Source organism: Athalia rosae, chromosome 3 (genome assembly GCF_917208135.1).
Source record: "Athalia rosae chromosome 3, iyAthRosa1.1, whole genome shotgun sequence".
Classification (NCBI taxonomy): domain Eukaryota; kingdom Metazoa; phylum Arthropoda; class Insecta; order Hymenoptera; family Athaliidae; genus Athalia; species Athalia rosae.
In genome coordinates this window covers 25,276,564-25,301,404 of record NC_064028.1, presented here as the reverse complement: position 1 = coordinate 25,301,404, position 24,841 = coordinate 25,276,564, and the positions used below count along the sequence as shown (strand labels likewise).

At 46.0% G+C, this 24,841-nt stretch overlaps 1 protein-coding gene across 1 annotated transcript; it reads left to right on the top strand.

Annotated features, from left to right (window-relative positions):
• Window positions 1-9,760: 9,760 nt before the first annotated feature.
• LOC105686818 (pair-rule protein odd-paired) lies at window positions 9,761-24,480 on the top strand. Its single transcript, XM_012401958.3, has 3 exons — window positions 9,761-11,048; window positions 21,956-22,125; window positions 22,250-24,480. The coding sequence occupies exons 1-3, from the start codon at window positions 10,166-10,168 to the stop codon at window positions 22,583-22,585; spliced, it is 1,389 nt and encodes a 462-aa protein (XP_012257381.2). The 5' UTR covers window positions 9,761-10,165; the 3' UTR covers window positions 22,586-24,480.
• Window positions 24,481-24,841: the final 361 nt, after the last annotated feature.

The following is a 24,841-nucleotide window of genomic DNA, read 5'->3' as shown; positions in this document are numbered from 1 at the left end:
CTAGAGAAGGAGAAAGAAAACTTCGAGGGTCGCGACGGATTACGCGGTGAACGTACACTTTATACATTTATGTATACGCGCCCGTCGACGGGAGTGCCGCAGCAAAAGTGATTTTCTACGACCGACGACGACGACCATCGATCGCCGGGCGACTTCGCATACACACCGCATCGATGTATCGTACACTCACGCAATTCATACGGGTATATTATGTACTACGTTCGAGACGCTATCCCCACATCCAGAGATAACATCGAACTAACTGCTAATGCCATTCACTTGTTCGATATTTCCCCTACCTTTCCACTCCGTACCGGGCGCGTATACCCGATACCGATCTCGACGGTCACGGGTTTACTTTCGTAATCGCGGGAGATGGATTCTTACGGCCGTCTCTCGCTCCTCGATCCGAGAACGCTTCGCCCGCCTTTTTCTCTTCGCAAACTATTCGATGCGAATCGAAATTGCGAACCGCAGTTCTGGTGACTTCGACGAGCTTCGAAGCCGAGTAAACGCCGCTGACAAGTAAAAGGGGCAAAAAAATTACGTACGATTGATACAGTTCGATGCACGAATAATGGAATTCGCCCACCCGCCGGACGAACAAAAGTTCAAGTCAACTGGTACGTGTCACTCGGTGTCTTTTCCCTCGGCACTGTAGCATTTCCATCGAGCACAATACGTAAGTTCTGAACTAAAAGCGTCGCGACGCCCGTCATAACGTTAAATATCCGGGTCACCGGAGGTGAGGGTGGCACACGATGGTAGAAAAATTATATTCCAACTGTCGATACCGCGCGAGTGACAAATGATAATGCGGGCGATTTTTAATCATCGGACAACAAACGCAATACAATACGTGCCATGTACGGGGAACGCTGCTAGAAGATTCACGGCGGAGAACGTGTTTTATTTACTTATATTATCGGTACGTTCATTTTGTTACTTTTTTTTTTTCGCGGTCTTCTCTTATTCTAGGTAATAATTCTACATCGTATCTCTGACATGATCGTGAATGAGGACTAACGAAGCAATCGCACTTGTTTTCCACCCAATTCAAGCTTCCCTTCGCGATCCTCATCAATGAATGATACAATCAAACCCCCATCTCCATTCGGCTTGGCTGCAGATTCCTGACCGTTACATGCAAGAAGATGAATGCAAAAACAAAATCAACGTACAAAAAAGCATCCGGAATAGGCAGAAATTAACCGCGAAAATCATCGTCGGACTAGATGCAAAAAAAGACCACCCCATATTGCACAGCTATTGAGGAGGGAAGATATTGAATGACCGAATATTCACGAGTAATTTTTTCTTTTCCCTTCCATCTCGTTTCCTCCGTCGGAGTGGTTTTCGGTAATAAATTGTATAATAATGACGAGAGGGGCGTAAAATTTTGAACCGCAAATATATTGACATTCTAACCTCAGTCAATGTTAGGAATTCAGGTAAAACCTGCGAAGGTGAGAGACGGTCGCAAAATGTTGTAGAAAAAAGAAGGGAAGGAAGAAAGGAAGGAAGGAACTGAGCTATAAAAGTGCGACGGGGGTGCAGAAAAAAAAAGAAAAAAAGAAAGCGAAAGAGTGCGAAGGAAAATTCAATGTTCGTGTCAACGAATTGAAGGCGGAAAACGCGAGAAATGGAGTATTGAAAAAAGGGAAATAAATCCTGCAGGTTGGGTTCCTCGGTGGGTAGTGAGCTGATTCTGGACAATGAGCTATAGGAATCCCTGTATTTCCTTGAGGCTTTCAGTGACGTAAATGGAGAACAAATGGGAGCTCTGGGACTTGGAACGATGGCGTTTATTGAGCTTGAAAATCCATGCAATTTTTCGAGTCAAGTTGTCACCGGTAACGAACGATGAAGGTCTCACGTGTAACATCTTTATTGGAAACAACGACCACGAAATCGTTTCCCTCTACTCCGTAACCTTTCAATTCTCGGCAGACGAACTCGAACGGCTAAGAAAACTAAAAACAAACAGAATAAAAGGAGAACGGCGAACGCTGGCACTTTCCACCCTTATGTATTTACCGTTTCTCGAGCACGTGGGGTACGCGCCGGAAGTGAAAACAATACTCGAGTCAGAGGACGAGGATTTTAAGTCAGGGTGGTATAAATGCAACGGACCACGGGTTCGAGGAAATGAACTCTCCCCATGCTCTTCGAGGCCTTCGAGAAGTCTGGATAAAAAAAACAGGGGCTGCTCCGAATTTAACACCCCGGGGCGTAAATTTGCAAGTGTTGAAATATTTAGTGCGGCAAAAAAAAATAATTTCTCGTCATCCTCGCTGCGACGATGTTGGAAATGTTGTTTTTTTTTTTCATTCATTCATTCATACGACTGGAGCTTTCCAATCCTTCGCTCAGTGGGTACACGTATGAAGCCAAAGTTCTTTGAAAATTTTGTAAAAATCTGTCGGCTTTAAAAAAAACGAGGATTATTTTCTTTCGTTTCTCTCTCTCTCTCTCTCTCCCTCTCTTTCGTAATAATTTCGTCGCGTGTCATTTGTTCGCGTCGACTTTCAATTTTTCCTCTATTTTTGAAAAGACGTTATTTTACACGCGAGGCCCGACGTACGAAAGCGTCGGGATTGGTACGGAGATACGTATCCCAGGGAATAAAAATAAGCATCAGCGCACTCGAGGAATGGAGACGCCTAGAATCTTACTGCGTCCGAGTTCCATAAACCTGAAATTTTATTCCCTATTCCCGACTGTGTTTTCCCTCTCCTACGGGACGCGCATTGTATATACGCCACGCATATAATATGAAAAACCTCCGTGATCACCTCTCGAGACGTTGCATTTACACGGCGTACCGTATTAGGACGTCTCCCACGGTTCTGCGGTACGGTTATAACAGTGTAATTTTTTAATTGCTGTCTCTAATTGGCTCCGGGCTCTCCCGATATTCCTCTCTTCCTCTACAGCGTTACTTTACAACGAGGGGGACCCCGTTGGCGACAAACAGACGTCATCTTCTTCTCATTTCCTTTTCATTTTTATTTCCCTCTTCGCCATCAGCAACGCCGAAGATGGAGTGGTTAAGTTAACAAGGATTTTCTGAATGGCGCCGGGCTCACCGACCGACCGAGTGGCGCGACGCGATTCAACTCTCCGACAAAATATCGTATATATATATGTAATACCAACTCTTTGGATCGTATAATATCGCCGGAGCGCAGACGCCATGCGGGAAGAAGAAGAGGAAGAAGAAGAAGAAGAAGAAGAAGATGATGTAGAAGAAAAATAAGAAGAAGCTCGAATCCGAAGCACACGAATTTGTGTTTTCTTTTCACCGTCTTTTTTTCCATTTCTCCTTCGTATCTCTTTTTTTTTTCTACCCGCGCGTAGCCAATGTTATAAATGCATCGGCATATACAGGGTCCCTCAGGTCGAGGCATACACAACAGATATATTTAATATGGGTACGGTGGGATATATAATGTATCGATACAGATCGATTTGTATCGATCAACCCCGAGGAATACGCAGGTATAACATATACCATTATGCAGTTTAGATGGATGGACTGCCGCGTCGAGAATCTATTAGTCATACCACGTCCTCTCCTGACGCGGGAAATTGTCGAAAAAATTATTCACGGGTATTAGAAAATGGATTTTGTCCCAGCGAAGAGCTCGTCGCCCACGCATCGACGTACTGCCCGGGAATTCGAAACAACGAACGCTAAAATCATCGGGGAGTGCGCAGCGGTTTTCCGAGTACGACGGAGTACGTACCTCGGAGCACGCGATTCGGGGTCCACTCCGAGGCACGAAAAAATCGCACGTCTTTTGATTTCTAATGGTTTCTAATTCCCAATCGTAATCTGCAAAAGGACCAATAATACACCCTTCGTGCGTGTAGTAATTCAAGAGGATCGGGGTAGTTTAATTGCTCAAGTGGATCGGCCGTAAGGAGGATGACGACGAGTGTAAGAAGGGTTAATTTCATCGAGGAAGAAGAGAGAGAGAAAGAGAGGGAAAAAGGGTGGAAATCGAGGCGACTCCGTACGACGTAGGTATACGTGTGTGTGCGGAGCGAGTGCAGGGGGGGATCGAGGGGGGGGGGGGGGAGGGGGAGGGGGAGAGTCGGTGAAGTGGTCCGCGATTGCGGACGACGATGACGACGACTACGTGTTCAAACGGTTCAACTGCAGAATTGCTCTTGCCACAGCCACGGCCGTACCTATAGGCGTAATCAAACGATCCAACCACTCAGAGGGTACTTCGCTCAATTAATTTTCAACTACTCCTCCATCGTCGTTCCTCTCAGCTCACCGCTCGCCTGTGATACACTTGCCCCGTTCACCGCGACAGCTAACGATCGCATAACGAATAAACGAACCCAACCCTTTCTGCTCGCTCATTAACCGAGTTTCCTGTCGCAACGAGCGACGAACGCGAACCCGAGAGAGCTCTTCCTAAGAAGATTACCGCCTACGCGTATGGCTACCTACCCAACTTCCGGTTCGTATCTACCTCGTTGGGATAATCAATTTACGCTCTCGGACATACGCTGCCCGCCATTCGCTGTCGTCTTCTTTTCGATTTTTCCATTTTTCTCCGTCCGCGCCGCATCGAGATGAGCAGGGGAGGGTAGAAATTGGGGGACGTGAATAATTTTATGCCCGATTTTTCTTTCATTTTTGTTTCACGGAATGAGACAAGAGAGGCGATGGATTGATATTATCCCCTAAATTATACACATGGCTAATAGCCACGCCCTTGGTTTGTCCCGAACCGAGCGCCCCCCCGTCCTGCAGCGACCCTGTCATCAAAAAATTTTCTCTCAACCCCACTTCGGAAATTTACAGGGCGATAAAAAACGACGTAAATTATAACGGAGGACCGCGCGCGCGGCAAATATTCCATTTCTTGGAATTTGAAAATTGAAGAAAAAAGGCGAAGAAAATAATCAAAGTGCTGATGGAAAATTGAATACGCCACCAAGCGACTATGATATCTGGTTGGAAACGCCGCAATTTCAAAGATATACGTAAAAAGCGACGCACGTACGTGTTACATCTACCGTACAAGCATACGCGGGTACTCGTCGTCAGTTCAGACAAAGAAACTGAAAAGAAACAAGTCTCAATAATTGTTTTACGCTTTGTTTTCTTTTTAATCTTTCGTTTATTTTATTGCCGTATAGCGGTGCCACGGGGGATGAGGGAAAGGAAATGGTGCGGAGCAGCTACCCCTGAAAAATGATCGGTGACCCCCGCAGTGCGGCAGATGCGAGTATATAGCCGGGCGTTCGCCCTTCGGTTCGACTATAATAATTATGTGTGTCGCGCAGATATATAGATGTATAGATCACGTGTGTTACGTCTGCATGGGTATATAAAAAGCCCCTACCTGTACGATACAAGGCTGTACAAGGGTGACACCGAAGCATGCGTTTGCTTCGCGCGCACCCGGAGACGATGGAAATAAAAAGAGAAAATCTAATTAGGGTGAGAGAAGAGTGTGGTCGTTAAAACTTTGATGTATTTTTTCTCGCGCTGCATAAAGGAAGAAGCATTCAGCGATCGGCGGGAACGATGGACACCGATTCTTCTGGCGATTCGTCGGTAGTTTAGAATTTTGTATCCTTTTCATGGGAATCGTGAGATCTTTCAAAGTTATCGGACCCTCGTATCACAGTCTCTATCTTTAATTGAGGAAATCGAAATTTGGATTCGACGATTTGCGAAAATTAGAAGTATACGTTTTTCCATTTCATCGATAGAAGTAACGTCAAGCGAATGAGTTATAGCTTGTGTTGACAGTTTGAGGCGAGGATAGGTATGGTGATCGGTACGATCGGTATTTCGATTGAAATTTCTATCTCTACAGCTGCTCGGGTCGACCGCAAACGAGTTAACTGGTATAGGTGTACGCGTAGCCGGTGATGGATAACCGAGTGACTAATAATACGTCGTAAAGCATCCTGCTTGGGACATAACCAGCTCCGTGCAGTTTCAGTCGAGTTTGCAGGTCGGGTTCTCAACTCTCGGGTTGTAAAATCGGTCTTAAAAAAATGCTGTCTCTTTCTTCTCATTTTGTTATACATTTCGTTAATTTTTTTTCTCGTTTTTCACATTCCTCTTTCACTCTTCTTTCGGACAAACCTGCTACACCTTATGCGCTTCGTACGGATATACGTGCGATCGGCAATGCGCAGCGCGAAACAATAAATATGTTATAATGGTTAACCTATACCAAAAAACGGTTTTACCAACTCGTAAATCAAACCGTCGTCTACCTTCTATTCTACTCCTACTCCCAGAACTTCTCCGCCGATTATTCACGGTCAATTCCTCATCCTCGGATGCGAGGAAATAAAAATCGCAAAGACCAAAAGCGCAGATTCCAAACATGCGGAGTACGATTCCGATGAACGATAACGAGTCCAACGAATGTCAAAACCTTTCAATACCGGTGCGGTGAGAGATAAGGGGATAAAAGAGGAGAAAAAAAAAACAAAAAAAAACAAACCAGTAATCGGTCGAAAATCGGCGAGGGATCTGGCACCGGTTGCGATCAAGCTTCCACGAACGGGTATCGAGGTGATTTCGACATCGCATCGTAAAATCGGTAGAGATCCCAGCGAAATCCTTGACTCGTGTCCGTCTACGATTCACTCTCCTTTCGAGCGGTAGTTCGGAGGCTAGAATCGGCCGGGGTCGCGTGATAGCTGACGATGTTTTAACCTGCCGCAATGGTCAGCGGGAGGAAGAGGAGCAGCGAAAGGGGGTGAGGGGACGAGGCGGGGTTGGAATAAAGTATTAAGATACGTGATACATAACTCAGTTCGGTCCGCGATCCGGCACGTGGATATAAATCAAGTAACGCGGCATATTTTCCCTTGCCTTATTTTTTATCCCGTCCGTAGAACACGAGCTGTTCATATTTCATTGTCCCCGTTGGTTTGTTATATCTATAATACGGGTGTGCGTCCGCACCGTCCCGGCCCGCAGTGGTGCAGCAGCCTCTGTCCGCAGCATGCAGTGTCCGGCATGAGGCGGGACTATCCTCCGCAGGTACCATAACAGCAACAAGCTATTCAAATCTAAATGACCGCTGCAGGACTCGCCGAGCGACCAACGCTGAGGGATCCCAAATTTTTTTATTATCATATTTAGGGGATTTTTCATCCCATTTCCCTATTCCAAACTTGCAGGAGATCCTGCAGCTTCAGCTCCGACTCCTTCTTCTTCTTCTCCCTCTTCGTCTCCTTCTTCTTCTTCTCCTTCTTCTTCTTCTTCTTCTTCTTCTTCTTCTTCTTCTTCTTCTAAACCTGCACGGAAATTACGGGTGAAGAGATGTCCGTAAAAATACCGAAGAGTAGTTTTTTACGTCGGCAACGCTTTTGGAAAACTATCTTGACAGCGATCTCTGGTACCGGCATTTCTTATCTTCCAAGGTAGCGAGATGAAACGGGATGAGAACGGCCGATCGACGTGCAGATCTTCGGGAGAGAAATTAGAAAAGTGCCAAGACATTTCTTGTTTTTCGCTCACATTTCGCTAAATCGAAGATGGCGTTGATTTTTGTGCGTTCGCCTTTTATTATTCGTGCTCGGGCGAACGCTCGAGGTCTTCGTATACCTCCCGCGGCTGTGAGATTTGAGTTTCTTTCCCCGCAGGTTTCGAAAGATCGTCTGCATTTCTCTAATGAGTTAGAGACAAGATCTCAGGTTATGGTCGGCACCGCACGCGTATCTATCTTGTTATCTGATTTTTAATCTTGGAATAGGATCTCTGCGGAGATATATTTTTGCGTCGGCGACTTCTTTTCCACGTTTTTCTTCTCTCCTCGTATACGTAGAAGCTTTGCACCGCAGTGTCGCGTTTTCTTCCACCCACTTTTTCCTATTTCTTCTATTTTGTTTTTCATTTTCTGCTCCTCTCTCTCATTTTCACGGAGAGTCGTAAAAACAGACGCGGGACATCATTCGTATAATTATGTTGGGTAACGGAAGGTTAAACATTTCAGCCGACGGATATTTAGATCCAGAAAACAGATCCGATCGCTGTTCCATCGGAGATCAAGAGATCGGTGACTCGTCTTTGTTTCGGGCGTGTCGTCGCCTTTGTAAAACACCAGGGGGGTCCCCGAGCTTTGTCCTTTCGAGAATAATCGCGGTAACGAACCCTATTTTGCAATTTTCGTCGCATCGAGTTCAAAGTTCAAAAGTGAAGAATGACCGAGAAGCCAGAGCAGAGTCGTAATCGTAGGAAAAAAATCGGTTCCGACGAACCGCATGACGTTACAATGGTCATCCACCGGACGTCGGTGATATTATTCCCGAGGGATGGGTATACATCAGCGGGTTATAAATCGAGCCATTTGTATTAGCTAATGATTAATTAAATATAATGACTCCGCCGTGCAACTGCTGTTCGTGTTTGTGAGTGATGACCTATCCTAAGACAATGACCGGTTTGAAATTTACAAGGGAATATTTTTCAAATTGTGCCCGACTCGAGGACCAGCGCTGCAGGAAAATCGGTCAACGGATCGTCCGTGCCCTCGTCATTTATTATATCGGTAATCGTTGCTATTCGCTGAGTCGATGGGAAATATTTCTACCAATTTTTGTTCCTGTCTCACCGGAGTTAATCAAAGAAATTGTTACTCGATTCCAAACGATTAAACGGCGATCGATTTTTCCGAATCCGACGTGCGTTCGTCGAGTTCATCGCCCAAGAGGTCAAAGGTTGGAACAAAGTATTGCGAGGGTTGAACATTTGAATTTAGGAATTCGAGAAAGATTGGTCTGTATATACTTGAGCGGGAACGTTGGGAAAATCAATTCTAACGTCGTTTGGACAGTTTATACTTTTGAGGGGAGAACGCGAGAAGAAAAAATGGCGAAAGTTTTGATTCCGAGTAACCGAAATTCGACCAATCATCATTTTGATCGGAGCTTGACAGGTGTGCAGCAGGTGTGTAGTTCTGACTAAATGATTCGAAAGTCCGTACCTATAATACCCGTGCGGTTTTAATCGTTTCATTGTCTCTGCGGTCATCGATGTCTCGGTTACATTTTATTTACCTGCTTCGTACAACCCCCGCAGACCGTTCGTTCCGCGAAAAAAAGATTGCTCACATTGAAAAAGGGTCAGTAAATCGGCACGAAGCAAACAAATAGACGAGCAGGTATAACAAGGGTGAAGGGTGGTGAAGTGGGTAGAGAAATAAAGTTTCAACGATTAGCGGAGGTCAGCATAATAACAGTTGAGATCAAGATTTGGATCCATCGGACGGTATCCGTGTAATCCCGGGGGATGGTGCCAAAAAGAATTTCGTTCCAGATACCGATCACGCTGACTCGGTGAATCGTAAGGAGCAGGAGTTCCCCGTTTGGCACATCGGGACGTTGACAGGGTCTGAAATATTTTCGCCTTTTGCCGGTTCTCCCTCTTTCCGTTCTCCAAATTGCTCCGCGTGCAAGTTTTTTCGAAAATTGGGCGTTACCCGAGGGGCGGTACCGGTCATGCGCAACGTCGTTGGAAATCGCCCATCGAAACTTCCGATTGGCTCGCGATCGCCGAGCCAACATATCCAATAGGCTTTCCTCGCTCCGGACCAATGCGCGCCTGGTATCCTGGGGAAACCGGCTCCGGAAACATCGTCTGCGCAACGGGGCGACGAGGGGTCGAGGGGGATAATAAACGCCCCTTTTGCGGGATGGTACAACCCAACCAAAATGCGAACCATCGCCCCCGTGGAGACTACCGAGTCAGTCCCGCTGTGAACGCAGCAAGGAACACACCGGCTACTCCTTCCTCGATTCCTACTTTCTTTCAAAAGAATTTTTACCGTGCGATTTTCGATATTTGGAGCATTCGTTTTGCTCCGAAAGGTGGTTTTCACGACCAGCGGAATAATCGGATGAAGGACCGCCCGGTGTTTCGTATTTATCCGAGAAGGACAGTGATGTGAAGAGTGCGCATGATACCTCATGCATGGCTCGGACACTCCGAATGTGTTTTCCAAAACCGTGTTTTCCATATTGAAATAACCAGTGGATAGGCTACGGTGCAACGAGCGTTGAACCGCGACTAGTGCACGATAAAGTTTGTTCTTATCTTCTGGGGGAATGTGACACGACATCAAAACTCCAGTGTCCAGTTTTTCTAGGTGTGAAAAAGAACTGTCTAACCATGATGAACGCTTTTCTGGACGGCGTGTCTTCGCATCCCCATCACCTGGCAAGTTTGGGCATAAAACTGTCTCCAGGTTCCGGGAGCGGAGAGAACGTCGTTAACGGCGTTCAGCCACCGACGGGGGATGCTCCTCAGCAGCACCATTTCCATCCCCAGAGTTACCCGCATCATCCACATCCAGGACCCCACATGGCACCGCACATGGGACACCACATGGGACACGCGGGTTACGCGGCCAGGGACTTTCTGCTCAGAAGAGAGCACGAATTTAACGCAACAGCGAATCCAACCACCCCCGAGAGCGGACTGGGACTCTTTCCACCTCTTCATCACGATTCTCCCGCGGCCGGTATGCAACAGTTTCCGCATCACGGGCAGCATCCTCTGACCGCCACTCACTATCCGGGTCATTACCCTCAAGACGGGAGGCTCGGTAGTCATCATCAGTACCTCGCAACTCCCCATCTTCCACCTTCGATACACCATCAGCAACATCCCAGTGTCACGCACTCCACCCATCCCCACGGTGCGTTTCTGAGGTATATGCGAGGCGGGGCGACTCAGAGACAAGAAATGTCGTGTATGTGGGTTGACCAGGATGCTCCCGGACCTAGAAAACTTTGCGGCAAATTGTTCAACTCGCTTCACGATATCGTCACGCATTTGACCGTTGAACACGTGGGAGGACCGGAATGTACGACACACGCATGTTTCTGGCAAGGGTGTTCGAGGAACGGGAGGGCGTTCAAGGCGAAATATAAACTGGTCAATCACATCAGAGTTCATACGGGGGAGAAACCATTTCCATGCCCCTTCCCTGGGTGCGGAAAGGTATTCGCGAGATCCGAGAATTTGAAGATCCACAAGAGAACGCACACCGGTGAGTCGATCATTTTGCTTCCAAGGGATCGGACGGGAGGTGTTCTTCCTTCTCGTTTTTCTTCTTACCGTAGAAAAAAGGATTGCGGGCCGCAACGTATGGCGCCTTCGGGCAATCAGCGCGGTTTTTATTATGACAAGAATTTCTCGACGCAATTAAGAAATTACCCGACCATATATCCTCGAGTTTTATGCTCCCGAGGATAGCGGCAAAGGACATTGTATTTACATATTTATACCGAGGTATTAAAACGCCGCGACGGGCGCCGGGTTATAGTCACATTGGTTCGTCCTTACGGCGGACGACCGACCGACGGCGAACGAATACAACCGATTCGATGCTCTGGTCGGCGTCTTTGCCCCCCCCCGATAAAATTTGAACGTTGCGTTGTCGCACAGATTCGCAATAACTCACTTTCGATCACCGTTTCGCCGAACGATCGTCGCGTTCTCGCCTATCTTTGGCTTCCCACGGTCATTCCAGAGCAAAGTGTCCGAGGGTACGAGGAAATATTGGAAACGAATAGCGGATTCCCAAATTCAACGAGTATTCCTCGCGATGATTTCTTACGCTCGTGGATCGTGTTCGATGTTCGCCCTTCGGTTTGTTTGCAAACTTAGCGAGGTAGCGTTCGAGCATCGCATCGAACAAAACAATCGCCACGAGGGCTTGCCCCGGGGGCCGTTAATCGAAAGCATGTAGTGCTCGTTCGAGTGCATTTCGTAAACAACGAAGTCGTTCGAAAGGGGTGTTCGAGGCGCTGTACAAAGCACGCCAAAATAAATAAACAGAAAATCGGGTGTATATGAATTCATCGCGCGGCACGAGAAAAATAAAAGATCGTCTCCGATGCACGCGGGAGAACGTACACAATTATCTGGACAACCGAGCGGGGTGCCGAGTCCGCTTCCATTTGTTTATTTTTTTGTCACGTATAGGTGCCCATTTCTGTTTTTTATTTTCATTTTTATCTTCGTCTCTTTCTCCGGTTCGCGGGGGTTTGGGGGATGGTTTCCGCAGCAGCGGCGACACGGTAGCAGCACGCGCCCTAAACGGTATAAATTTTAATCCCCACGAACGGTATGGGGTGAACGGGCACCGGGACGAGATGGAAGAACGGCGATCTGCACCCATTAAGAGCGGATATAAGCGATAGCGTATAAGCAGTACGTCGATGTATAAAACGCTGGGAGTTTTTGGGTGCCCCCAAGGTTTTGGATTTAGGTTTAAGTTCAGGTTTGCAGGGTTTTACCAGAGGGAGGCAACACGTCATCCGTTGCATATGTCCGATGGCTCGCGTTTGATTGGTCTATCCGACAATGGGATTCACCCCAACTTACGCATCTCCTATTGGTTAGCATTTTCCAGGGGTTAGGGGATGATGGGGGATCAACGACGCGAAGGGGTGTTAGAACGAGCGTTAAAAACAGGGGAGCTCACGGCGTGTATACGCTGCAGAGATCGAATGCGAGGGATAAACCGTGACGCGAACTGGAAATGAAAATGGCCACCTTGTACACCGAACGACGAAAAACATTGTTTGGAAAACAATCGGTCGTGTACTTGAAAAATTCCACGGAGACCCGGCCGATCTCGATATTTTCTTACCGCGGCGAGAACCAGCTCGCACGATCGCTCGTTCGAAAATTATTTTGTAGCTCGGAACTGCGGTAAATTTCCAATCAAATTTTGGCGATTCGATACCACGATGTTTCACTGGTAGTGTCGCGCGAAGTTTCAAGCCTTTGAATTTCCAGTTTCCAAAAACAAAGTGCTCGCGCAGCGTCGAATCCATTCGGAATTATCTCGGCACGTCGAATTTTCCGTCCGCTCTGGAAATTTCCTAATTCAAGAATCACTCTCGCGTCAATCTGGTGAAAATTATTTTTGAAAAGCAGCGTGGTAAGGAAAAATAATAATACGACGTTATAGAAATACCTATAGTACGATCGTAAGGTCGTAAAACGGAGTAAAGACACGATCGCAATATGCGGCTGAGTGGCAGATTGTGTTCTCCATGGGGGGTGCATGGCGTCAAGTGCTTCGTATATATAGCTTTTATAGTTACTTTTGTACACACAATTTATATGTGATATATGTATATCGCATGTACATCGCATGTACACGTAATATACAGAGCAACGATTTCCGCAGGGTAGATTCCGAAATAAACTTGAACAGAAATTTCGCGATTTCTCCAGAAAATATAACCGATCGGAATCGAATCACCTCTGTGTATTTTCGTGCAGCAAAAAGCAGAAGACGAACGAAAGCAACTGCAAACGCACATAAAACGAGAGTCGGCGGGGTTCGGAAATCGATAAAGAAGTGCCTGAAGAGCAAATATAAAGCACACTGCTTCAGTTTGCTACCGATATTTTAGTAGCCCTATACCAAGTCGTAAATTACTGAACACCGAGCGGCTTTAGATACCGCTGTTGCTGATCTTCGAACGCCTACACGTTTCTCTTTTTTTTTCCTTTATTCTTCTTTTCGTTTCGCCTATCCCTTTTTCATCCGGCAAAAAAGAACAGAATTATCAATGACTCCCCGATGATTTCGATCATTCGAAATCTGCCCCTTAGTTATTTTAACGTTCAAATAATGAATCCTGAAAGTAGCTAATGCTGTACGGTAGGATCTACTGCAGCAGCATCTGCAGTAAAGGCGTCAGGCGGTCTGGCCTAAGATGAGAATCCGGCCCGAGGCGAAACCGCGTCAGAAGCAGGTCGGTATTCGGGGGTCGGATAATAAGGAGGTTCAATTCTTTTGCAGTCAACCGGTACAGTGTGTCGAACTCAGATAGGGGTTACGTGTATAAATAGGGCTTCGAGGTCTTCATTGCGATCGGTCCAATTAGCTTGACCCGCGAGATCAATTTCAAGATTAATTAAATCTATAGCTCATCGGTCTCGGTACACCCATAGCTGTGCAATGGTGAGAACGAATCATCAAGGTCAAATTCTACCGAGAAGGGTTTCAACCAATTTCATTTCAACGATGCACCGTCGCCGATTCTCGTCTCCCTCTTCTCCGTTTTCCCTCTTTTCCCGTCCGTCGTATTTGGTTCTCTTTTTTCATTATTTGTAGAAAATAAGGCGGAAGACACAGAGATCGGTAATTTGGTGAGGGAGAGAGAGCGGGATAGCGAATGAATAGAAAATAGAGGAAGACAATCAAACATGAAAACACAGTTTCTTCGATCTTGTCAGTTGTAGCTACATTTTAAACGATCGGCACCGGAAGTCGGGTGTTGATACAGTTAATGGTTCACGTCGAGTCGTTGTCGTTGTTAATTTTTCTTCTTCGATTTCAATCCATCTCCTCGTACCTCTTCCGCATCTCTGCAGGCTGCAAATGTATATCGTGACGCAGAATCGATCGAGAAGATCGACGAAATGACAGATAACCCTAAAAACCTGCACCAGCTGTGCGATGGTGGCCATCTTGAAATACGAAACTGTGATAACAGCGACGTGTTGCGGAAAACGTAATTGAGCACTGGCTTCCCTCCAATAAAAACAAAAGTTGGCGGTTCTTGTAGGAGGTAATCAAAGTTGAGGGAAAGGCTAGACCTTTCGGTACAGCTTGCTCCCATTTTACGCGTTTACAGTTAACTTCAATTCTAGCTGTTTAATTTTGTAACATCGCACCGTACACCGCGGACGAGTGGTAATAGGAAATGTATACCTCATAGACGCGGACGAGTGTAAACTTGGAGAACGAAGTTTACACTTATTTACACAGTTCTTCACCGCGCGCCGTGCGATATGGCATTTATATAGCCAACCGTTGAATTATAGAAAGGAATTTATCTACTCGCCGGGATTACGGAAAGTCTTACGTTTCCATTTCGTGATATTAACCAGAAGTGTTTGGTTTTTTAGTCGCTGTACGAATAGGTATATTTTTCATTCGGATATGTACAGCTATTACCAACGCCCTACGGTTATTTTCAAGCGCGATCAAAACTTTTCAACGTACCCAAAAAACGCCAAATAGCGTTCAAACGAAAAACATAAATAACAAGGGCAGTTGAAGATTCGTCATACGCATAAAAATCGCTTCCGAAGTTTTCACTTTGCAAGGGTGTTCTTTCGTTTCTTGTATACATGTAATTGGTGCATCGCCGATTCACAACCCGTGACGAATGGTGAAAAAGTTCAAGTCAGATCGATGAATAACTCCCGTGTCTTCCGAGTATTTCACTTCTGGAAAACCCCGTGGCAACTACGCTCACGTTGTGCCACACATAGTCGAAACTATAGACACAGAGAGACTGCGCGAGTACAAGTGTGTGTAAAAAAAAGCGTTTAAATAGCATAAAAGTATAATGTTTCAGGACACTTGATATTTTCTCAATGATCGTCATTGTCCCCGGGAGAATCCCAGTCCCGACGCGTATGTACCATACCTATATTCCAAACCCTAAATCCCGCAGAACCCGAAAACCCCTGAGGCAAGAGACTCCTCTCTCCGGTCTCCGCATTACACACGGCTACCGTATAACGTGTAACGTCGTTCTTCCTCCGCCTAGCTGTAAAAAGCGAATTCCTCCCTCCTGCCCCGTATCAAATTACACGACGCACGACGCGTTTATAATTGTTCCTCGTACCAACGGTGGACGAAAAAAGAAGGAGAAAATCAGCTTTGCCGCAAGTAATTCAAACAACGATCGAAAATCGAGCCTCGCTAAAATATCTTCTTCATTCGGTCGCGCGACGGCGTCGAGGAGAAAAACAAAGGATGATCGGTCGGGGCGGGGATGGGTGGGTGGGTCGGTTTTTTGATTTCATAAAATATTTGGCACGCGGAGCGAGCGAGGGTGAAGCAGATTTTTGTTCCCACAGTTCGGAGAGGATCGCGCTCGGTTATACGAGCGCGATCTTAAGCGACGGGCCCGCGGGGTTGTCTCCGTGTCTGGGAAATAAATAAACCCTCCAGGTTGGATATGAGAGAAAAACAAAACAATATCGCCAGCTAGCAGCTAGCTCGCTCCTCCGCGTGCTGCTGCGGGACTGTGGATGATTTAGGGGGCGCAGGTCGGGGTCGCGGGTCGCGGGTCGGGAGTATGCCGGGAGAGGACCCGGGACGCTACGTATACAGGAATGCCGCATGCGAGGCCCTCTTCTTCTCTCTCGCTCGTCGCTCGTCTCTCTTCAACATTTTCATAATACCTCAAGACTATCCCCTTCTCTTTCCCTGTACCATCGTCGTGCCGTTGAGGGCGTATTTCTCTCTCTTTCCCTCCCTCTCCCTCTCCCTCTCCCTCTCTCTCTCTCTCTTCCTTCAGCCTACAGCCGCGGAGTGGGACGAGGGATAGAAATATTAACATATGGGTCGTTAGCAAAGAGATCATATAGGTTCCCCGCAATTTCGAGAAACAAGACAATGAGGGGCAAATTATCAATTCGCGATTTGTCGAATATCATTTACCGGGTGTTCCGCGAGAGTATGCTACTTTTTGTCATACTTGGATGAATGCGGGAATTTGTGGCGACGGTTGTTCCGTACACGGGACGCGAGAATGAGAAGAGAAAAAAAAAAAACCGAATCCTGCGGAGGACGTTGAAAAATTCATTGGAAGTCCGGAGTTTGTTATAGATGGGGTTTATGCCGCCGAGAATGGTTGGGGTCCTGTATTGTAATTTAATTTTGTAACTTGATCCGAGTTTTTGTGTACACCCGTTATTAAGAAGCTCCCCCTTTTTAAGGACGTTATAATTTCCCGTCGCACGTCCAGATATTTTCCAATATTGTTCTTCTTCGTAAAAAGAAAAGAAAAGACAAACCTTTGCCGATCAAGCGCGGTTGGAAAGCAAAGTTTAAAAAATCGTTTCTCCCGACTGAGAAGAAGAAAAACGACGAGAAGAACGGGAGGAGGAGGCTACGGAAAAAAGGGGGAGCAAAAACGATAAAATGAACAACGCGAAGGCAGCCGCAACAGCATTCGCTGTCCGCTATATTTATGAAGACTGTTTCTCTAATGGTTTCGATGCGCTCGCACACGTACCTCTTATAAGGTACCCCTCTCTTCACCTCAACATCTCTCGGCTAGGAACGGCCAGCGTGAATTATGCTCCGTGCGAGATGTCAAATTGCTCGGTATATCGTAAAATATAAAACTGCTCCATAGAATAAGAGAAAAATAAACGGAATGGAATGAAAAGAAGACCAAAAGTGAAACACCGTTCGCTCGTAGCGGGAAACCCTTTTCCGATCGAACGAAGGTGTCTTTTTTTCCGGCGTTCGGAATCGCGATTCAAAATGGTGGAATCGCGGGATTTCTCGAGGCGGCCGAGTCAATCTGGGGATCGTTGGACCTGATTTCGCAATTTTTACGGCGCGCCCGCCGGACGTTTTCTTCGAGAATTTACAAGGGTGATTAATAAACCGAAAAACTGACCACACGCACACCGGAGCAGAGAACAGGAAAAGTTGAGACCCCGATGAATTAGCCGAAGACTGAAACCACGTGATATTGTTCGACCTCTGGTGGACGCGGAGGAAGAATTTTTAAGAGGAACCTTCACCGTCGCAAAAACCGCCGAGTCATTCGAACTCAATAAATATACCGATCGATTCTCAGCTAGCCAGCTTCGAAGCTGATCCATCCGATCATGGCTATTAACGGCTAAACGTTGACTAACTAAATTAACCGTGACTAAAATACGCTTAGGCATAATCATTCGGGGAGAAGCGATTGTTTGGAGAAGCTCGTTGTCCGCTTGTGTATTTCTTTCCATCTCCTTCCCTTCAACTCGACGAACGTCCGGTGATAACGTCAATAGATAAACTTTTGGCCAAGTGTCGAGACTCGGGGACTCTTCCAGGTGCAAAATAATCCGAGTACAGGTTTACGACGATCCGTCGGGATCAGCTGTTCGAATACCTCAAGCTCCGTTCTTCGAGGGTATTTATTTTCACGGAAGCTCATCCAGCGGGATAACATTTGCCAAAGTGGTGGCTCCGCTGCCCAAGGATTTTTCCGCACTCGCTCTTCTAAATACTCGGCGACCTCACAATGGGCCTAACAAGCCCCTTTCTCGTTCTTCGGGGTCCTCCTTCCTCCTCGGTACGGAGTACTATAGATAAAAAAAAAAAAAGAAAGAGAAGAAAGGTGGGCATTTTTGCTGGTGATCCCCGCAAGGTGCTGGAGCTTCATTCACGCGGTGTTGAGATCAGCCCTCTGATCCCGCAGGCGGTAAACTTTCGCACTGCGATCATCGTGAATAAAGAAAAGCGGCGTGACTGGCTGGGTTTTGAGGGTTCGGAGAAGCGGGATATTCGGAAACTCCAAAACTCACGTCCGTCGAGGACCCGAGGAGGAAACGATCCGGGCACTTGAGAACGGGAAATTAGCCCATTCAATACTATTTGCAAACACTTTTCACGGGACTCTTCAGCTTCGAGATCCCCCCTTATTTGGACGGGGCGCGCTTCGGCACGGAGGTAAACTCTGCGTTTTCCGGTCCGGCAAAAGTCGATTTTTCCTTCTCGAAGTTCGCCTACTTATTCTCTCCGGAGACGAGGAAGATCGGAATAACTTCATCTCGCATCTCCCTCTTCGTCACTCTTCGGGGTCCGCGCGGGCAGTTCGCCATTAAATTTTTTTTGCCCTCTCCTCCATGGCACGCAGTGCAAATAAGAGATATGAAATCACCCTTCTGATTTCTCGACGGATAGGAAGCTGAAGCTGCTGTTGCTTCTGCCGTTGGTGCAACGTGACGACTATATACACCGGGAATCTCAGCGCCTAGCCGTACCACCGTACCCTGAAGATATTTACGACTACACCTTATTTGCTTGTCAGCTGTAAATGTCCGCCATACTTACAATTAGGCAGGGGCGGCTAATTCGGATTAAAGATTTTCCGAAATCTCGTCCTCCCTTTCCGAAGTAGGGAGCGCGAGCCAGGCGGTATCCGGAGTGGAAGTGGAGGAGGTCGGAAACCGTTTCCACGGTTGAACACTCATCGGGGCCTCCGAGTTTCATTCAAGTTCTCTCTCCTCTTCGGAGTTTGGAATCCGAATCGGTGACCTCCGGCCCTGGTAACTCGAGATATATGCCGTCGGCATACCGCCGGAACGGAGGAGCGGTGGCACCCCTATTTTTTATGGAGGTAGTTTCTAAAAATCTCGGCGTCTGATCTCAGGAGTCTCGCGGTAGACTCGGTAAACTAGCGGACAAGGATGGCGCATAAAAAGAAAAGACGGAACGAGAATAAGAGTTGAGTGATAACCCGGGCTTGCAGGGAAGAGCCTCCCGAACGGTAGCCTCCTCGGACCCGGTCGTCCGAACCTCGGCTACGCGATTCCTCGGGGACTACCGGATTTCGAGAATTTCATCGTTCGAAAAATTTGAAATTTCCATTCTCGAACGGTCATCGAACTCCCTCGCAACGTACGCGGACAGATCTGTCTGGGGTGAGAAGAACAGGAAGATGCGTAGAAAACATTCACCGCGTGAAAAAGAACCACAAATCCGTGGGTTGCGTCTGGAAGCTTCATCTACCGACTGACTATTATGTAGCGATGCCCTATTGGCGCTTCGATCATTCCGCCATGCTGATTTTGAATGGAAGTGCGCGGAACGGCAGCTGCTGATGGGTTTCTGGTGTGGTAATTCGAGTGTTTGTCCGTCTCTTCCGGGGTATTGGCTTTATTCGAGGTGTGCGCGGCGTGGCGCGGCGCGGCGGATTCCATCACCGTACGAACGTAGATTCTCAGGTCGATTCTTAGGTGAAACCAGGTGCCCGCGAGGTGCTCTGCGAGGATTCGAGTAATCTCGGAGTCAATATCGGGATATCGGTATCCGACAACGAGACACTTCTTCTCCTATCTCGATCCAATATCTACGATCTGTTATAATCCCGAAGGTCGCTCCTTCCGATTCGAATCTCGTTCAGAAGTTGGCGTATCTAAATCCGATCTTAACTCGACCTTGAAGACACTTAAAAGTGTCGGGACTCGTGTTACCACGAGTCAAAGTCTGGAATATTTTGTCGGAGTGTTTACAACGTTGTCTTCTGGGTAGGAAGATGAACGGATGATTTCCCCCGAAGGCCGAGCAGCGGAGGAAAAGAAAAGGAAGACGAAGAGAAAAAGGGAGGCAGCTAATACCGAACGAATAACGGGAGGATTATCCACTCGAGATGGTCCGCAGGGGTACGGTGGGTCGGTCGTCCGGTGCAACAATGTTTCGTTTTACCGAGTTCGCTATGGTTCCAGAGGAACTTCAGTCCTCGGACACAATACAATGCTCGCAAAAATCATCCATTATCCTATGGTCCCAAGACGGACAATACCCAACGCCCATATATCACTCACTTAGGTATACACCGTCCGAGGGTTTCCGAAAATTCTCATTTCCACGTACACCCAGCTTTCCAAAATTCTCTTAAACTGCAGTAACGCAACTTGTCCGCAAGACTTTTTTCAACCGCGATAATAAATTTTTCCCGGAATAGAAACTATGTGTAAAAATTCCAAAAAGTGTTGTTTCGTTTCCTCTCGTTTTTTTTCTCTCTCTCCGCGTCTCCGGGTCGTTAGAAAATTAGACCCTGTCCGTGACTCAGTTCCGCACAATCTTTGGACAACGCGAGTGAAAAAAGTGAAAAATTATTCACACACGTACGTACGGAGATCCTTTGCGAGCACAATGGGTGTCACCCATATAACGAGACAATTAATAACTTTTCAAATCTCTCCCTCTTTTCACGGGGCAAGTGGGAGAGGAAGGAGGGGGGGGGGGGGATTCGGACAAAGTTTGGGGTCCCGGTATTCCAGGTTGGCAAATAAATACCATATAAATAAAAGCAGTCCCCCGAACCACCGGAATCGAGGTGGGGACCGATGGCCCCGGAGTGGGGAGATGCGGGCACCCAGAGTGGGGCGAGAGAGGGGTGTAGGGAGGCGGTCGAGGAGAGGGAATGCAAGGGGTCGATTGTGTGTGCAGATGGCAACAATATGCCGTGAAATATTGCCAAAGGCAAACGGGGCAACGCGCGTTTCTTTTACTTTTCTCCTACCGTCGTAGATACGCGGTGCAGGAAAGTTGAAGAGCACGGTATACCCCGTGGCACACGCATGTATGCGTATACCCGTACAAAGGTGATCCCGCAGACGAAGTCGTAGGTAGAGCTAGCGCGGAGATGACTCTTAACCAGAGTCCCAAAAACTCCCGTGCGGTTCTGCTGCGTGCCGTCCAGAAACCCTGTATGTTGTTATGACTCTTAGAATGGGGAACACAATGGACCAGATCCACACGGGATAAAATAGTTATTATAATCGTTTTAGAACCCGGCAAAGAGTAGTGACTGCGGCAGAGGGGCGGACGGGGGGGGGGGGGGGGGGTGGGGGGTGGGGGTAGGTAGGGATTATAACTCATGAATCACGCAAGGAAAGGTTCTAATAATCCCTAGACGAATTCCCCAGGAATTCAAAATGAAAATATCCTACGGCAAATTGGGTTACGGCTATATTTTCTGGTATTTCGGAGCGGAGAATTATGTATAATTTTACGTATCGCTGCTACGTACACGCGTTGTCTTCTACGGAAATGACGGAGTAGTTGTGAGACGAATAACAATCGGAGATTGAAAATTATGACTGGTTTTATCTGCACCGTGTGCCCTGAATACGCGCGGGGTATGTCAATGAACGAATTCACGCCAACGTTGAAATACCACCGGGCGAAAAGAAAACGAGCGAAACTCGAGGTGGGAGTGTCACCCGTAGTGAAACTATGTTCTCCCGCCGGCTCGACACGCGATACGGGAAACACACGAGATAGGCAAACGAGTCGAAGAAGAGGAGAGTCACGAGTTTCGCGCACCCCTTCGGAAATCGAAACTCATCGGTGCGTCACGACGCGGTGCATTGACGTTGTTTAATTTTCTGTTTCAGGCGAGAAACCGTTCAAGTGCGAATACTCCGGTTGCGAGAGGCGGTTCGCCAACAGCAGCGACAGGAAAAAACACAGCCACGTACACACCTCCGACAAACCTTACAACTGCCGAGTATCGGGATGCGACAAGTCCTACACGCATCCGAGTTCCTTGAGGAAGCACATGAAGGTGAGTCGCGTCGATTCAAAGTTCCTCCGCGTCGAATCGTTTCTCCTTCCGATGCGACCTCCTCTCGGGCGTGTCTTACACCGGGACGATTCGTGATTTTATTTCGATTTCCCTCCTTCTTCAGGTTCACGGGATGACCTTGGGCGACGGGAAAATCGGCGGCGGTTACGAGAGCGAGGGCGAGGAGAGCAGTAGCAGCGGCGGAAGTTTGTCGGTAACGGGTCACACCGAATCACCTCAGCCACCGACGGTTCAGGTTCCGAATAACTCCGGTTCGGGGTCCTCCAGTAATCCCGGTATCCACGGGGCTTCTAGAGTAGGTCCGGAATTGACGGAGTGGTACGTTTGTCAACCTCCGGGAGTAGCTCCTCAGCACAGTCCGCTTCCGGGACCTCCGCCCCCCCATCATTTGAGCCATCACTTCAACCCCCTGATGCATCATCAGGCGACAGCGTACTAACCTCGGTTCGGTTGAATACCCCGAAGAAGACCCAGCCTTGAATATTATCTATTGTTTGTACAAAATCGTGCCCGTTGCTGAAATCCTTCCCACCGCCGAATCTTCATTATTCGATCGAAGCTTCGAATGCATTCATTTCATTTCATCCCCATTTCATCCCCATTTCATCCCCATCTTTTTCTATCTTCTTTTCTTGTTTCTTTCTATTGACGGTTCGTACCACGGAATGAGTTCCGCGACGAGCGCGATATTCAGTGGGTATACAGTGTAGATAAAGTATTTTAATTATTTATGAATTAGCCAAAGATGACACGCCGAATAATAGGAAGAGAAGAATACCGATTAACGTCGGTACCCAAATACTCGTCGAATTACAATGTATCGAGAAGAGAAGGGGAGAGGTAAATAGGAGAAATATATATCGATGATGATGATGATCTTCTTCAAGGTCGATTTCCTCGTGAAATTAGTATTATTATTATTATTATTATTATTATTATTATTATTATTATTATTATTATTATTATAACTGCTTCAGTCGCATCACGAGTTTGACCCCGAAGACGAATGTCGAATTAATTTCCTTCACTTTCTCTGTCGCTTTTCTCGCTCTCTGTTAGAGAAGAAAACCATCGATTGATAATAACGATGAAACAATTAGAAACACACACACTCGCACAGATATAGAAAAATGAATTCATAGATTATATGTGTATGATATTGGCCGTATATAAGAACAAATAAATAAACGAATAAGTATGTGAAACTGATGTACAATTTCCGCCATGTTTGTGCCTCAATTTGCTAACCAAATATAAAGGGAAAAAGAAATTAATAGATGAATATAAAGACGACGTTGTTGATGATATTGTAACGGTGATGTCGGCGACGATTGTAACAACGACGACGATGATGTTGACGGAATGAAGAATGGGGGAAAAATTATAAACAACGTCTACAGTCGCTTGCATTTTGAAAATAATAAATTGGAATGAAAATATTAATATTAATCATAATTCCGGAAGTGAAGTATCGATAAAAATATCGCATAATCATATTTCGCAGAGATCATCGAGAAATGACCGATCTTCGCGTGATAATTCTACATGCATAAACAAATAACCAATTTACATATAGCACGCTACTTGTACACGTCATACCAATTACTTCGCCGTTTCCATCGATAATTAATAACGATGCAGGTGACGATCGCGATGACGATCCATTTGGATCGTATTATACATATATTTGTAAATACCGAAAGAAATTTAAAAGAATACATTATTATATACTCGACAAATTGACGAGAGAGATGAACGGTTCAACAAAAATCCCGACAAATATTACGCACACGCTACTTGTAAATAAATCTATACATATTTACAACATCCATGGAATATAGTATATTGCATATAAATATTATATATATATATATATATATACATACACACACACAATAATCTATAAGCTATCGGCTAAGTGTTCAATGTAAAATAATAATAATGATTATATTATGTATGTATATGTACGACTGCTGTATGTGTGATATCCTGTAAATAGGAAACCCTATTATTGATTATTATGATTACGATCATTATTGGTAATATTATTATTACCATTATTATTATCATCATCGATAGTTATCATTGCATTACTATCATTATTATTATTAATGATATTTTCTGTTGTGTATATGCGCTTTTAGTTATGTGTAATGTAATAAGTATGTATAAATTATGTAATTGAAGCTAGCGGTAATGTACCATATTATGATTACGATTATTATTGATATTATTGTCACAATTATTATTATTATTATTATTATTAATATTATTATCATTATTACTATTATTATTATTACAATAATATTTGTTTTGCAAAGATCTGATAAATATATTGACGATACAAAGTATATCTTTAAATGTATGAAATATATTATTTCGGTACACTCGACCGTTTCGCAGAGAAAATCGAAAAAGAGAAGGAAAAAAAAATCACTAAACCGTTGGACTTTTTACAAGGTTTTTACAAAAAACCTGGACGAGCTCTTTCTTTCAGTTTTTTTTTTTTTTTCATTTCTCCACCAAAGTCAAAGATATTTGGTGGGGTCTACCGATACCTACCGTCCTTGACTTTTGAGAATTCGTTTGTTATTTTTCGTCTTTTCTCTTTATTCTTCGATCGGTTGTCGACATCTCCTACGAATAGTTCCATTCTTCTTTCGTTTTCACCGAGCGTAAAAAAAAAATAGGGGGA